The sequence below is a fragment of the Myxine glutinosa genome, chromosome 13 (genome assembly GCF_964187855.1).
Source record: "Myxine glutinosa chromosome 13, kmMyxGlut1.1, whole genome shotgun sequence".
NCBI classification, from domain to species: Eukaryota; Metazoa; Chordata; class Myxini; order Myxiniformes; family Myxinidae; genus Myxine; species Myxine glutinosa.
The window spans coordinates 99,078,589-99,095,203 of NC_136273.1; the positions used below are offsets into that span (position 1 = coordinate 99,078,589).

At 43.5% G+C, this 16,615-nt stretch overlaps 1 protein-coding gene across 2 annotated transcripts in view; it reads left to right on the forward strand.

The window, feature by feature from the left end:
- The first annotated feature begins 4,278 nt into the window (after positions 1 to 4,278).
- LOC137413230 (uncharacterized) overlaps positions 4,279 to 16,615 on the forward strand; it is a 39,149-nt gene continuing 26,812 nt past the window's right edge. Inside the window, exons 1-3 of one of the 2 annotated variants that reach the window (XM_078767825.1) lie at positions 4,296 to 4,357; positions 6,552 to 6,659; positions 13,586 to 13,923. In XM_078767825.1, the coding sequence (XP_078623951.1) occupies positions 13,626 to 13,923 (298 nt within the window). In that variant the 5' untranslated portion in view covers positions 4,296 to 4,357; positions 6,552 to 6,659; positions 13,586 to 13,625. Of the gene's footprint in view, positions 4,358 to 6,551; positions 6,660 to 13,585; positions 13,924 to 16,615 lie in introns of both variants that reach the window. The other variant, XM_078767824.1, reaches the window with a different exon arrangement.

Genomic DNA, 16,615 nt, shown 5'->3' on the forward strand with positions numbered 1-16,615 from the left:
TACACTTTTCAAAATCCAATCTCACCCCTCCCCTCCAAATCCTCCCCCATCACCCATCCCTTTCAAATCTCCCCCCTTGCCCCTTCCCTCCCCTCCCTCCTAAACTCCCCCCACACCCCTCCCCTCCAAGACTCTCCCTCGCTCCTCCCCTCCTAGACTCCCCTCTCACCCCTCCTCCTCAAAGCATCCTCCCTGCTTCTTCCCCCTTCCAACTTTCACCTTCATCTCCCCCAACCTTCTGCCTCGCTCTTCCCCCTCCTCAAATAACACCTCACTGTGCCTCACCCAATCTCCATCAAACCTTTTGTCCGCCCCATTCTTCCCTTTCTCCAAGCTATTCTGAAATCTCTGAAATCTCTGACACACCTTCAACAGCTCTCCCTACCTCTTCCTCCTCTTCCACATCTTACCCTACCCCTCCCCCCCCCCCCTGTTCTGGACCCGATGCTCCCCCTTCCTCTTCATTAACGGTATGGACCTCAAACATCCGGGGCCTTCGCTCAAACTTGACTGACCTCTCCATACAGGTTGCTTCTGACAAACCAGATGTGATCTGCTTAACAGAAACTTTCCTCCTTCATGATGTCTCTGATGCCTTGGTATCTCTCCCAGGTTACTCCCTCCTCCGGTATGATAGACCTGAGCCTCGTCCTGGAGGTGGGGTTGCTATCTTTATAAAAAAACTCTCTACCTCACTCGCCCTCCACTGCCCTCTCTCCACCTCACCCCCAGGAATACCTTTGGCTACGGCTTCCCCTTCGCTCCCACCTTTTGTTCATATGTGTGTTGTACCGTCCACCAAACAGCGATGACTCCATTTACATCTCACTGTCTGATAATATGGACCAACTTCTATCTACCCATCCCAACTCTCTTCCTCATATGTGGTGATTTCAATTGTCACCATGCCAGTTGGCTGGGTGTGGGTACCGCTCTCACCAGCCATGGCTCTTCAGCAAAGGACTTCTGCGACTCACTGGGACTGACACAATCTGTCAATTTACCGACCCGGATCTCAGTCAACGGAGCATCTTCTCTTCTGGATTTGGTTATGACAAACTTCCCTGAAAATGTCTGCTGCTCTTCTTCTGCTCCAATCGGCTCATCTGATCATGTGCTTGTCAAAGTGGACATCTCTCTGACCATTCTCAGAGAGCCTCCTCAGCATCGACGAGTCTGGCATTTCACTCAGGCCAACTGGCACGGTCTTCAAGCAGCCATCAATCATCTGGACTGGTCTCCCATCTCTACCGCCTCTGACATCAACTCATCCTGGGAATTCTTTCAAAGTAAATTGCTCTCTCTCATGCACAGATTTATCCCATCTCGTCTTCAGTTGTCATCCCCTTCCTCCCGTCCATGGTACATGGAATCTTGTGGTGAGGCTGTTGCCCTGAAACAACTTGCTTTCGTCTCCTGGAAAGCAAATCCAACGGAAGGAAATCTCATTTCCTTTCACAAAGCCCGAAACAAGTGTGTGTCCACCCTCAGGAGAGCCAGGAAACAATATCTCACCGTTCTCAAGACCGAACTCTCTTATCTGTCTCCCTCTTCCAAATCCTGGTGGCGTCTGGTCAAATCTGTTTCTGGTGTTTGTTCCCCCTCCATCCCCTCCCTCACCTCAAACGGCTTAACGGCTGACTCCGCACGTGAAAAAGCTGAATGCCTCAACTCTGTGTTTGCCTCTAAATCTTGTGTCCCAAACCCATCCCTCTCTGTACCCACCGTACCCAGTCGTACCCAGCTGCTCCTGGACTCTGTGTCCTTTCCTCCTGACAAGGTGGAAAAGTTTCTGTCAACCCTCGCCTCTGATTCTGCAACTGGTCCTGATGGCATCAGCCCACGGGTCCTAAAATCATGTTCTTCTGCTCTTTCACTCCCTCTTTCTGTTCTCTTCACCATCTCTTTTGCTCAAGGTCATCTGCCATCTGCTTGGATCGCTTGGTCGCAGCCAACATCACCGCTTTGCACAAAAAAGGTGCAAAAACAGATCCCAGCAACTACAGACCAATCAGCCAGAGATGCCTCTTCATTTCGCCCCTTACACCAGAGATGCCTCTTCATTTCGCCCCTTACACCAGAGATGCCTCTTCATTTTGCCCCTCACACCAGAGATCCCTCTTTATTTTGCCCCTTACACCAGAGATGCCTCTTCATTCCAGCCCCCCTTACACCAGAGATGCCTCTTCATTTCGCCCCTTACACCAGAGATTCCTCTTCATTCCAGACCCCCTTACACCAGAGATGCCTCTTCATTTCACCCCTTACACCAGAGATGCCTCTTCATTTCACCGCTTACACCAGAGATGCCTCTTCATTTCTCCCCTTACAACAGAGATGCCTCTTCATTTCACCCCTTGCACCAGAGATGCCTCTTCATTCCAGCCCTTACACCAGATATGCCTCTTCATTTCACCCCTTACACCAGAGATGCCTCTTCATTTCGTCCCTTACACCAGAGATGCCTCTTCATTTCACCCCTTACACCAGAGATGCCTCTTCATTTCACCCCTTACACCAGAGATGCCTCTTCATTTCACCCCTTACACCAGAGATGCCTCTTCATTTTGTCCCTTACACCAGAGATGCCTCTTCATTTCACCCCTTACACCAGAGATGCCTCTTCATTTTGTCCCTTACACCAGATATGCCTCTTCATTTCACCCCTTACACCAGAGATGCCTCTTCATTTCGTCCCTTACACCAGAGATGCCTCTTCATTTCACCCCTTACACCAGAGATGCCTCTTCATTTTGTCCCTTACACCAGAGATGCCTCTTCATTTCACCCCTTACACCAGAGATGCCTCTTCATTTCACCCCTTACACCAGAGATGCCTCTTCATTTTGTCCCTTACACCAGAAATGCCTCTTCATTTCACCCCTTACACCAGAGATGCCTCTTCATTTTGTCCCTTACACCAGAGATGCCTCTTCATTTCACCCCTTACACCAGAGATGCCTCTTCATTTCGCCCCTTACAGCAGAGATGCCTCTTCATTTCACCCCTTACAGCAGAGATGCCTCTTCATTTTGTCCCTCACACCAGAGATGCCTCTTCATTTTGTCCCTTACACCAGAGATGCCTCTTCATTTCACCCCTTACAGCAGAGATGCCTCTTCATTTCACCCCTTACACCAGAGATGCCTCTTCATTTCGCCACTTACACCAGAGATGCCTCTTCATTTCACCCCTTACAGCAGAGATGCCTCTTCATTTCACCCCTTACACCAGAGATGCCTCTTCATTTCACCCCTTACACCAGAGATGCCTCTTCATTTCGCCCCTTACACCAGAGATGCCTCTTCATTTCACCCCTTACACCAGAGATGCCTCTTTATTTCGCCCCTTACACCAGAGATGCCTCTTCATTTCGCCCCTTACAGCAGAGATGCCTCTTCATTTCACCCCTTACACCAGAGATGCCTCTTCATTTCGCCCCTTACACCAGAGATGCCTCTTCATTTCACCCCTTACACCAGAGATGCCTCTTTATTTCGCCCCTTACACCAGAGATGCCTCTTCATTTCGCCCCTTACAGCAGAGATGCCTCTTCATTTCACCCCTTACACCAGAGATGCCTGTTCATTTCACCCCTTACACCAGAGATGCCTCTTCATTTCGCCCCTTACACCAGAGATGCCTCTTCATTTCGCCCCTTACAGCAGAGATGCCTCTTCATTTCGCCCCTTACACCAGAGATGCCTCTTCATTTCGCCCCTTACACCAGAGATGCCTCTTCATTTCGCCCCCCTACCCCCACTCCCCTTACCCCAGGGATGCCGCTTCATTCCCTCCCTTACTCCTATCTCCGTGAAACCCCCTTCCCCTCTTCTGAAAACTTCATTCCTCCTTTCTTGAACCTTCTGCCCATGAAACCCTTTCTGTGAGGGCCCTTAGGACATTAGTAAATATGATAAAATTGTCACCAATGCCAACAACACCGTTGAATTTTTATATCAGTTTGTATCAGACTATAAAAACCCACCAAGGCCCAGCACAAAAACAATCAGTGCAGTGATGTGATGGCACCCCACCCACCTATCAGGTTCACTAACCCACAATTCCATACGAAGCTTTGTGCTGCATAGAAAAGGTACGGATGTAAATATGAAACCACCATGGCGTGGACGTGGAGCATATTGCACGCTCCGTGTGAAGCACACTGCGACATAAAGGCCGGGGACCATTCCGGTTGTCATGGTAACAGTGTGGAGGTGGGGTCGGTGTTACCGTCGTAGTGCTTTCCTATTGGCTGTCTGCGTGGTGCATATTCCCAATTCTCAGGAGGGTCGGTCAATGAGCATGGGGACGATGCACAGGAGCTGAAAGAATCAAGACAAGAGGCAGCAAAACCGTGAGGCTTTTCTTCATTTTATGCCTAATATTGCACTTTATTGCAATGTTATGACATTTCCATGATGGTGGTTTTAACAATGCATTCGTTATTCCTGCAATCGGATCGATCAAAAAAAAATAAAATACACGATCGGAGATGTGTACATAAAATATATTGAAATAAACCAGAAACGGAAACATTTTGATTACATTGATATCCTTTGATGAGTTATCTGTATATGAGCTTTTACTGCTCCACCTTTCATTTCATCAAGTGTATATTAGCCATTGATAACATGTATATATGAATGTATATATGTATGTATATATGAATGTATATATGTATGTACCTAAAATATATGTATGAAAACATATATGTACTAAAACCTAAAACCTAAAATATATGTACTAAAATATATGTAAATATATGTATATATGTATAAAATATATCGATGTATATATGTATGTACCTAAAATAGAAATATATGTAAAATATAATATATGTATGAAATATAAATATATGTATATATGTATGACTTCAAATACCTAAAATTTGAATCAGGTGCACCAGCTCAGGTGCAAATGATTAGAACATCGTTAGAGAGGATCTTGGAGGAACCTGTCTTATTTAAACCTCAGACATTTAGTTTGGTTTGCTCTTTGTTGTTGACGTGTGTGGCGTCACCATGCCGAGATCAAAAGAGCTCTGAGGCCTTCAGAAAGAAGGTTATAGATGCCTACGAGTCTGGGAACGGATTTAAAAAGATCTCCAAACAATTTGAAATCAATCATTCTACAGTCCTGAAGATCATCTACAAGTGGAGAAGATTCCAAACAACTGCCAACTTGTTCAGGCCAGGCCGCCCCAGCAAGTTCAGCCCGACAGCAGACCGCAAGATGCTGAAAGAAGTCTCTAAGAATCCCAGAATGTCATCACGGGACCTACAGGTAGCTCTTGCCACTGTTGATGTAAAAGTGCACGAGTCTACCATTAGAAAGAGACTGCACAAATTTGATCTACATGGGAGGTGTGCCAGGAGGAAACCTTTGCTGTCCAGAAAGAACATCAGGGCAAGACTAAAGTTTGCCAATGAACACCGAGGCAAAGACCAGCACTTGTGGAACAATGTGCTCTGGACAGATGAGTCAAAGGTAGAGCTATTTGGCCATAGTACCAGAAGACATGTTTGGCGAAAACCAAAGACAGCATTTGACCACAAGAACCTGATACCAACTGTAAAGCATGGTGGTGGAAATATTATGGTTTGGGGCAGCTTTGCTGCATCAGGGCCTGGGCAGCTCACCACCATATAATCCACGATGAATTCTTCATTGTACCAGAGGGTGCTTGAGGATAATGTGAGGCCATCTGACAGAAAGTTGAAGCTCAACGGAAGGTGGACCTTGCAACATGACAATGACCCTAAACATACCAGTAAATCCACCAAGGAATGGCTGAAAAGAAAGAAATGGAGGGTTCTGGAATGGCCAAGTCAAAGCCCGGATCTAAATCCCATCGAGATGTTGTGGGGGGATTTGAAACGAGCTGTGCATGCAAGAAACCCCTCAAACATCGCACAGCTGAAAGAATTCTGCATGGAGGAGTGGGCAAAAATTTCTCCCAGTCGATGTCAGAGACTTGTAGACAGTTATAAGAAACGCCTACTTGAGGTTGTTTCTGCCAAAGGGGGCAATACCACCTATTAGAGCCAAGGGTGTACTTACTTTTTCCACATGCAAAATTTGCATTTATGTTTATTTAAATTATACAATGGACAACAAAATGTAAATGTTTCAAGATATTTGTTATATTATATCACCTTTATCTGTCAATAACGTTGAAATGAAGATCAAATAGCTGTATGTTGAAATATGTTGAAAAAGTCAAAACTTTACATGGGGTGTGCTTACTTTTTCACGTGACTGTATATATATATGTATGAATGAATGTAAATAGGTATGTATATATAAATGTATATATGTATGTATATGTATGTATATATGTATGTATATATGTTTGTATATATGAATGCATATATGTATGTATATATGTATGTGTATATATATATGTATATTACTTACTTACTGCGTCGAGCTAGCTCGGCATTCCATGACACGTTTCTTCCATTCATCGCTGTCACTCATGGCATTAGGTAGTTCGTTAACCAGACACCCAGTATCATTTGTAAGCTGATCTATATATGTTTTCGCAGGTCTACCTGGTGCCTGTTTGCCGTGAGTTGGTAACCAAAGTAAAACATCGCTTGCGAGCTCGTCTTTGTTTCTCCAGCAGTGCCCAGCGAATCTTAATCTACGTTGACGTATGGTTACACTGATTGGTGGGATTTTTGCATACAATTCATATTTTGTGGGGTGCTCTTTCCATTAGATGTTAAGGGCTGCTCTGAGCATGCGAGTGTATGCACCATCCAGGGCCTTTTCTAGTGATGATGTCAAGGTCCATGTAATTGCCCCATATACAAGAACTGATTCAACAGCTGCTCTAAAGAAGTTTCGTTTCAGCTCTATTTACGTTTCAGCGTTTCAGTTTCATTTACATATGTATATATCTGTATATAAATATATCTATGTGTATGTATACATATGTATACGGAATATGTATGTATGTATATATTTAAATATATATTGAATGATCCGGTGTGTACCCCGATTTAGAATAGGTACACCGTATCCCTGCGCATCGTAAGAGGCGACTAAGGGTTGGCGTCAGGAAGGGCATCCGGCCATAAAAACATTGCCTCAAACCGGGCTCCATGAGGTCATGGGGCCCGCAAGGCCAACCCTACTCTAGCGGGGAAAAATGGCCTTAAAACGATCATTCATTCATTCATATATATATATATATATATATATATATATATATATAAAACACAGTTTGTGTGTGTGTGTGTGTGTGTGTGTGTGTGTGTGTGTGTAATGTTACCGATAGACTCCGAAACGGAGAGGCTCATGTGCTTGATATTTGGCAGAGACATGGCCATTGAGCCTGGGACGAACATGGCCGAGACAATATTTGACGAGATCCATATTTTTTATTCATATTTACCTCAGCGCATTTCAGCGAAGTACCCGCTAATCTCAGCCAGTGCGAGCAGCTCGTTGATTCGCTCAGAGCGATCACGTGATGTTCCATCCCATCACACGTCACACGTTTGCACGTAATTCAGGGCAAAAAGCCATTGCGTTTTTTCACCTTTATGCGATCGTGTTTTGTGTCGAATTTGTGCGATATGAATTTAAAATTTCATAGCTTATATGCCTTTGGAGATTGCTGAGTTTATCTGCCTTTGGAGATTTCTGAGTTTATCTGCCTTTGGAAATTGCCGAGTTTATCTGCCTTTGGAAATTTCATAGTTTATATGCCTTTGGAAATTGCTGAGTTTATCTGACTTTGGAGATTTCTGAGTTTATCTGCCTTTGGAAATTGCTAAGTTTATCTGCCTTTGGAAATTTCATAGTTTATCTGCCTTTGGAAATTGCTGAGTTTATCTGCCTTTGGAAATTGCTGAGTTTATCTGCCTTTGGAGATTTCTGAGTTTATCTGCCTTTGGAAATTTCATAGTTTATATGCCTTTGGAGATTGCTGAGTTTATCTGCCTTTGGAAATTGCTGAGTTTATCTGCCTTTGGAGATTTCTGAGTTTATCTGCCTTTGGAAATTTCATAGTTTATCTGCCTTTGGAAATTTCATCGTTTCTTTGCCTTTGGAGATTGCTGAGTTTATCTGCCTTTGGAAATTTCATAGTTTATCTGCCTTTGGAGATTGCTGAGTTTATCTGCCTTTGGAGATTGCTGAGTTTATCTGCCTTTGGAAATTGCCGAGTTTATCTGCCTTTGGAAATTTCATAGTTTATATGCCTTTGGAAATTGCTGAGTTTATCTGACTTTGGAGATTTCTGAGTTTATCTGCCTTTGGAAATTGCCGAGTTTATCTGCCTTTGGAGATTGCTGAGTTTATCTGCCTTTGGAAATTTCATAGTTTATCTGCCTTTGGAAATTGCTGAGTTTATCTGCCTTTGGAGATTTCTGAGTTTATCTGCCTTTGGAAATTTCATAGTTTATCTGCCTTTGGAAATTTCATAGTTTATATGCCTTTGGAGATTGCTGAGTTTATCTGCCTTTGGAGATTTCTGAGTTTATCTGCCTTTGGAAATTTCATAGTTTATATGCCTTTGGAGATTGCTGAGTTTATCTGCCTTTGGAAATTGCCGAGTTTATCTGCCTTTGGAAATTTCATAGTTTATATGCCTTTGGAAATTGCTGAGTTTATCTGCCTTTGGAGATTTCTGAGTTTATCTGCCTTTGGAAATTGCCGAGTTTATCTGCCTTTGGAGATTGCTGAGTTTATCTGCCTTTGGAAATTGCTGAGTTTATCTGCCTTTGGAAATTGCTGAGTTTATCTGCCTTTGGAGATTTCTGAGTTTATCTGCCTTTGGAAATTGCTGAGTTTATCTGCCTTTGGAGATTGCTGAGTTTATCTGCCTTTGGAAATTTCATAGTTTATCTGCCTTTGGAAATTGCTGAGTTTATCTGCCTTTGGAGATTTCTGAGTTTATCTGCCTTTGGAAATTGCCGAGTTTATCTGCCTTTGGAAATTTCATAGTTTATCTGCCTTTGGAAATTTCATAGTTTATATGCCTTTGGATATTGCTGAGTTTATCTGCCTTTGGAAATTGCTGAGTTTATCTGCCTTTGGAGATTTCTGAGTTTATCTGCCTTTGGAAATTTCATATTTTATCTGCCTTTGGAGATTGCTGAGTTTATCTGCCTTTGGAGATTGCTGAGTTTATCTGCCTTTGGAGATTTCTGAGTTTATCTGCCTTTGGAAATTGCCGAGTTTATCTGCCTTTGGAAATTTCATAGTTTATATGCCTTTGGAGATTGCTGAGTTTATCTGCCTTTGGAAATTGCCGAGTTTATCTGCCTTTGGAAATTTCATAGTTTATATGCCTTTGGAAATTGCTGAGTTTATCTGCCTTTGGAGATTTCTGAGTTTATCTGCCTTTGGAAATTGCCGAGTTTATCTGCCTTTGGAAATTGCCGAGTTTATCTGCCTTTGGAAATTTCATAGTTTATATGCCTTTGGAGATTGCTGAGTTTATCTGCCTTTGGAAATTGCTGAGTTTATCTGCCTTTGGAAATTGCTGAGTTTATCTGCCTTTGGAAATTTCATAGTTTATCTGCCTATGGAGATTTCATAGTTTTTCTGCCTTTGCAAATTACTGAGTTTATCTGCCTTTGGAGATTACTGAGTTTATCTGCCTTTGGAGATTGCTGAGTTTATCTGCCTTTGGAGATTTCTGAGTTTATCTGCCTTTGGAGATTGCTGAGTTTATCTGCCTTTGGAAATTGCTGAGTTTATCTGCCTTTGGAAATTGCTGAGTTTATCTGCCTTTGGAAATTTCATAGTTTATCTGCCTATGGAGATTTCATAGTTTATATGCCTTCGGAGATTGCTGAGTTTATCTGCCTTTTGAAATTGCTGAGTTTATCTGCCTTTGGAAATTTCATAGTTTATCTGCTTTTGGAAATTTCATAGTTTATCTGCCTTTGGAGATTGCTGAGTTTATCTGCCTTTGGAAATTGCCGAGTTTATCTGCCTTTGGAAATTGCTGAGTTTATCTGCCTTTGGAGATTGCTGAGTTTATCTGCCTTTGGAGATTGCTGAGTTTATCTGCCTTTGGAAATTTCATAGTTTATATGCCTTTGGAGATTGCTGAGTTTATCTGCCTTTGGAAATTGCTGAGTTTATCTGCCTTTGGAGATTTCTGAGTTTATCTGCCTTTGGAAATTTCATAGTTTATCTGCCTTTGGAAATTTCATAGTTTATAATATGCCTTTGGAGATTGCTGAGTTTATCTGCCTTTGGAAATTTCATAGTTTATCTGCCTTTGGAAATTTCATAGTTTCTTTGCCTTTGGAGATTTTTGAGTTTATCTGCCTTTGGAAATTTCATAGTTTATATGCCTTTGGAGATTTCTGAGTTTATCTGCCTTTGGAAATTGCTGAGTTTATCTGCCTTTGGAGATTGCTGAGTTTATCTGCCTTTGGAAATTGCTGAGTTTATCTGCCTTTGGAGATTGCTGAGTTTATCTGCCTTTGGAAATTGCTGAGTTTATCTGCCTTTGGAGATTGCTGAGTTTATCTGCCTTTGGAAATTGCTGAGTTTTTCTGCCTTTGGAGATTTCTGAGTTTATCTGCCTTTGGAGATTGCTGAGTTTATCTGCCTTTGGAAATTGCTGAGTTTATCTGCCTTTGGAGATTGCTGAGTTTATCTGCCTTTGGAAATTGCTGAGTTTTTCTGCCTTTGGAGATTTCTGAGTTTATCTGCCTTTGGAAATTGCTGAGTTTATCTGCCTTTGGAGATTGCTGAGTTTATCTGCCTTTGGAAATTGCTGAGTTTATCTGCCTTTGGAGATTGCTGAGTTTATCTGCCTTTGGAAATTGCTGAGTTTATCTGCCTTTGGAGATTGCTGAGTTTATCTGCCTTTGGAAATTGCTGAGTTTTTCTGCCTTTGGAGATTTCTGAGTTTTTCTGCCTTTGGAGATTTCTGAGTTTAGCTGCCTTTGGAAATTGCTGAGTTTTTCTGCCTTTGGAGATTTCTGAGTTTAGCTGCCTTTGGAAATTGTTGAGTTTATCTGCCTTTGGAAATTGCTGAGTTTATCTGCCTTTGGAAAATTGCCAAGTTTTGCTGCCTTTGGAAATTGCCAAGTTTTGCTGCCTTTTCTGGAAGGTTCACTTGGCTGTGCCTGGATAGGTTTGAGGGTTGTCGAGTAGCAGCTGAAACCCGAATCCTATCCAGGTTCCTCCTGATTACTCCAACTTTGCTCTTTGCTTATTCGGGTTCCTTCTGATGACTCCATTGTAGTATTTGGTTTTCCAATTCATTTGGAAATTGCCTAGTTTATCTGCCTTTGGAAATTGCCTAGTTTTGTTGCCATTGGAAATTGCCTAGTTTTGTTGCCATTGGAAATTGCCTAGTTTTGTTGCCTTTGGCAATTGCCTAGTTTTGTTGCCATTGGAAATTGCCTAGTTTTGTTGTCTTTGGAAATTGCCTAGTTTTGTTGCCTTTGGAAATTGCCTAGTTTTGTTGCCATTGGAAATTGCCTAATTTTGTTGCCTTTGGAAATTGCCTAGTTTTGTTGCCTTTGGAAATTGCCTAGTTTTGTTGCCTTTGGAAATTGCCTAGTTTTGTTGCCTTTGGAAATTGCCTAGTTTTGTTGCCTTTGGAAAATGCCTAGTTTTGTTGCTATTGGAAATTGCCTAGTTTTGCTGCTTCTAATGTCACCCACCTTTGAGTACACATGAAGTGGCTGATGGAATGACTTGAAAACTCATTTTTCTACTCATTTCCGGTAAAAACAAAAAACAAAAAAAATCTTGCACTGCCCAACCATGTGCCGTTATGGCGCCTCAGGACAGACCAAACCATAGTCTCGGAGTCTCGTAGTGGGTTCTTCGCTGGTGTGTAAAAATTATATGCGTGGAAAGTGTAAGTATAGAACCGCTCGCCATATCCCTGAATATTCATGAACAATCCATCTTTGGAATTCCTAAACGAATTCAGATACGACGATTTAATCACGACAATGAACATGTTTTGTTTCAGAGTAAATTACAAAAGTATTGTTGAGTAAGTGTTGTTACATTAAGTTGACAAAACTACAGGTTCCATCTCAGTTACGTCAAAATTAATAATGAAAAGGCAAATAAAATACATTTTACAATTTGAAGCAAAGGTTCCCTCCGTCGCTCCCAACATGCAGTCAATGTGGTCATCAGGTGATCAGAGCACACCTGAGAACATCTAAAATCCCAAAGCTTCTGGGTCCCTTGAGTGGGCCCCAGACCCTACGCCTTGATGGCTTCACGCTCGCAGCATCTAGGCGAGTATGCACCCTGCTCCGTTCATTTCTGGGCCCTCTTTTGAAAAAGGCCTGGATCCAACCCTGGTGTAGAAGATACATATACTATATATTATAGTGCTCCACTATATATTAGTGCTCCACTATATATTATATATTTGTCGGGCGTCGCTAGAGTTTCAGTGGCAGTAAAAAAAACATTTTTTTTCTTTTTTTCTGCCATTACTCCGTGGACTAGTGGTTCTCCTTCTACAACTGGTATCTCTTCTTCCGTGACCGGTAGCTCTCCTCCACGGACTGGTGGCTCTTCTTCTGCGGACCTGTGGTTCTCCTTCCGTGACTGGTGGCTCTCAATTCCGTGGACCAGTGGCTCTCCTTCCATGACCGGTAGCTCTTCTTCCGTGAACCAGTGGCTCTTCTTCCACGGGACCGGTGGCTCTCCTTCCGCTAACCGGTGGCTCTCCTTCCGTGGACCAGTGGCTCTCCTTCCGTGACTGGTAGCTCTTCTTCCGTGGACCAGTGGCTCTCCTTCCGTGGACCAGTGGCTCTGCTTCCGTGGACCAGTGGCTCTCCTTCCACGGACCGGTGGCTCTCCTTCTGTGGACCAGCGGCTCTCCTTCCACGGACCGGTGGCTCTCCTTCCTCGGACCGGTGGCTCTCCTTCCTCGGACCGGTGGCTCTCCTTCCATGGACCAGTGGCTCTCCTTCCGTTCGACCAGTGGCTCTGCTTCCGTGGACCAGTGGCTCTCATTCCACGGACCGGTGGCTCTCCTTCCTCGGACTGGTGGCTTTCCTTCCATGCACCAGTGGCTCTCCTTCCACGGACCGGTGGCTCTCCTTCTGTGGACCAGCGGCTCTCCTCCGCGGACTGGTGGCTCTTCTTCTGCGGACCAGTGGCTCTCCTTCCGTGACTGGTGGCTCTCAATTCCGTGGACCAGTGGCTCTCCTTCCATGACCGGTGGCTCTCCTTCCACGGACCGGTGGCTCTCCTTCCACTGACCAGTGGGTCTCCTTCCATGGACAAGTGGCTCTCCTTCTGCGGACTGACGGTTAAGAATAATAATATGTGCTGTAGAGTATCATGCTGTCGAGAATTACTAAAAACAAATACAACTTCATCTCTTACATTGACCAATTGGAGTTTAAAAATAAACATTAAACCCATTTTAACATTTCCATGCATTTTCCTTGCATTAAACGATTTTAAGGTCATGATTTTAAAATAAAAATCAGGATTAGCCATAGCTTACTGATTTAATGTTCCAGAATATAATTGCCATTCCTTTGCCTCTTTCCTTTAATGATGAATATGTGTGAATGCATGTCGTTATTATTCAGTGTGTTTATAACTGTTCTTGCAGGAATGCAGGGTGGTGAAAAAAACATTCCGACAGATCAAATATGAAGTCCCAAATGATCACAGAACAGCCAGCAGTTGGAAAGGACACCCACCTCTCAAAATCTGACACAACCTCTGAGGTCTTTGAGGATGTATCATCTCGGCGTCACGCGATCAAAGGTACGCACACATCGGCTAACAAGATGCCTTCTCCAGTGAGATCCAAGAAAAGCTCAAGGTCGAGCTATGCCCATGGCCACGACAGCAAGGACAGTGAGAGCTCACGCGTGGCAGCAAGAGCTGTGAGGAAGATGTCAAAAGTATCTGCAAAAAAGGATGTTTCAGCTGGTAAACTGCAAGGTATGAAGTATCTTACAGGTAGCACATTGTCTTTTTCGATTTGTAAATTTTTGATAATGCAGCTCACAACTTCTATTCATCTTTTTGTATAACACTAGCAGAGTACATACAATATGGGTGGTTCGAGTTTGTGCATCACTTGGCGAAAAAAGTCTGGTGTGTGCTTTTCAAGAAGACGATAGCTGTTTGTGTGGTGTGCGTCTCTAAGGTTCTAAATGGTCTATAGATGGTACGTTCCAATAGTGGGTGAGGTCTAAATTAAAATGTCAAAGGGCTCTGAAGGAGGCTAAAGGGATCTGAAGCTCTAAATGGGCAAGGGTCCAAGTAGTCTGAAAGGGTCTAAAGATGTCTAACATGTATAAAGGGTCCAAAGGGTGTAAGGGGTCTAAATGGTGTTATGTTTCTCAAAGGCGTAGTGACGTGAGTGGGTTTCCATGGGGGTCACGAGCTCTCTGAGCGAAGAAGTTACACAGGTCCTTGTGATGTTACCGACGACTTACCGATGTGAATTTGCATTCTCAATCTTAGTAGTTATTAAAACTAAAGCCAGAAACAGGTTGATCGATGTCGAGAGCAGCTACGATGTTTGTTGAGTAAAACTAGTCCCTGAATTGACACGTCTGCAAAAAGGACATAAAAATGGCCCAGGTTCCAACCTTTTTGTTGCCCCTGCAGACAGAGTTGGCAATAATTGGCCAAGCCCATTTTTCCCCACCTGGGTTAAAAACCCCCACTCGAATAAACCCAGTATTTTGCCAGTAAAGTGGGTCTTTTCAAAATCCCCATTCCTGGATTTTTTTTCAACCCTTGTAGGGGATAACAGGGGGTCGCGGCGAACAAATACCAGGACGGGTGGGTCGTCTGGTAAATCCGGCTGAGAAAACCTGGGTTTAAGGGGTCGAGAGTCGTATATATTCTAAAGGGTATAAAATATCTAAACCTAAAGGGTGAAGGTGACTAAATGGTCGTAGGGGTCGAATGGTTCTAAAGCATCTAATGGGGGTCTATAGGGGCTAAAAGGCTCTAATGGGGATTTATAGAGTCTAATGGGAGTATATAGGGTCCAAGTGGATCTTAAGGGTTAACGGGGTCCATAGGATCTTGATGGTCTTAGATTTATATAGGGTCTAACAGGGTCTATAGAATCTTAGAGTTATAAAGGGTCTAACAGGGTCTATAGGATCTTAGGGTTCTAAATGGTCTTATGGGGTCTATTGGGTCTTAGGGGTTTAAGGGTTCAAAATAATCTTCTATATATATATATATATATATATTTTTTTTAATATATATATATATATACATACACACACAAGGGCCAGTGAATAAGTGACCTTAAAATGGCGATATACATTCGAGAATGTAATGTGTGTAGTTGTAGACAACATATGTTATATCTATGGGTAAGTGACATGTTTTGCCTGTTTTAGATCTGGCAACATTGAGCGTATGACATCAGGAGAGCAGTTCCAAGATGGCGGCTCCCTTAGACGCAAGCACCAGGGAGGAAAAACGTTGTCATCCGTTTCTTGGGAAGGGAGGGTGTGAATCCCAGTGAAATCCATTGTAGAATGAAGATGCAATATGGTGACATGTTTATCGCTGCAGCAGGTTTACGACTGGGACAGGAAGTTCAAAAGTGGAGTGTCCAGTGTGGCAGACGCTGCTCGCTCGGGCCGGCCTCACACAGCCGACGCACCAGAAATGGTTGCAGGAGTTGAGCGCATGCTAAGGGAAAACCGTTGCATTACGCTGGATGGAGTGGTCTCCGAATTGAACATTGGCCATGGTTCAGCACAACATATCATTCACAGCATGCTGGGGTTCCACAAAGCGTCTGCAAGATGGGTGCCCAGACAACGCACACCCGAACTGAAAGAACGGCGAGTGGACGCATGTGAAGAACGTCTGCGACATTACGAAACAGAAGGCGACACTTTCTTACAGCGCGTAGTGACTGTGGATGAAAGCTGGGTCCACTACTTTCATCTAGAAATGCAGCGGGCAAGCAAAGAGTGGCACCATTCAACTTCACCGAAGCCCAAAAAATTCCGCACACAGCCGCCCACTGGAAAAGTGATGCTGACGCTCTTCTGGGATAGCCAAGGCCAACTTGTAGAGCATTGCATGCCCAGAGGTACCACAGTCACCAGTGCATCATACTGTAACCTCCATAAAAATCATCTGAAAACATCAATCAGATCAAAACGTCGTGGACTACTCACCACCGGTGTTTTTCTGTAACATGACAATGCTCGGCCCCAAACTGCCCGCGCTACAACTGCAACAATCGAGGACCTGCATTTTGAGTGTCTTCCTCATCCACGCTACCCTCCAGACCACGCCCCGTTGCATTACCACATCTTTGGGCCACTTAAAGAGGCGCTTGGTGGAACCACTTTCCGATCCGACAAAGGGGTCTAAGAGGCGGTGCACAAATGGCTACACAAGCAGCCAAAATATATTTTTCTGGAGGAATCCAGGCCTTAGAAATGTAGATTTTCTTTTTTGAATGCTCGGCCAAGAATCTAAAAATTGAATCTAATCGGCCAATCTAAAAAATCCAGCACTAGAAAAAAATGCATTTAGCGCAATGGAGATTATGTTGAAAAATAACACAGTTGTTACACACTTACATGCAATAAACAAGTTGAGAAAAATCTTTTAAGGTTACTTATTCACTGCCCCTTGTATA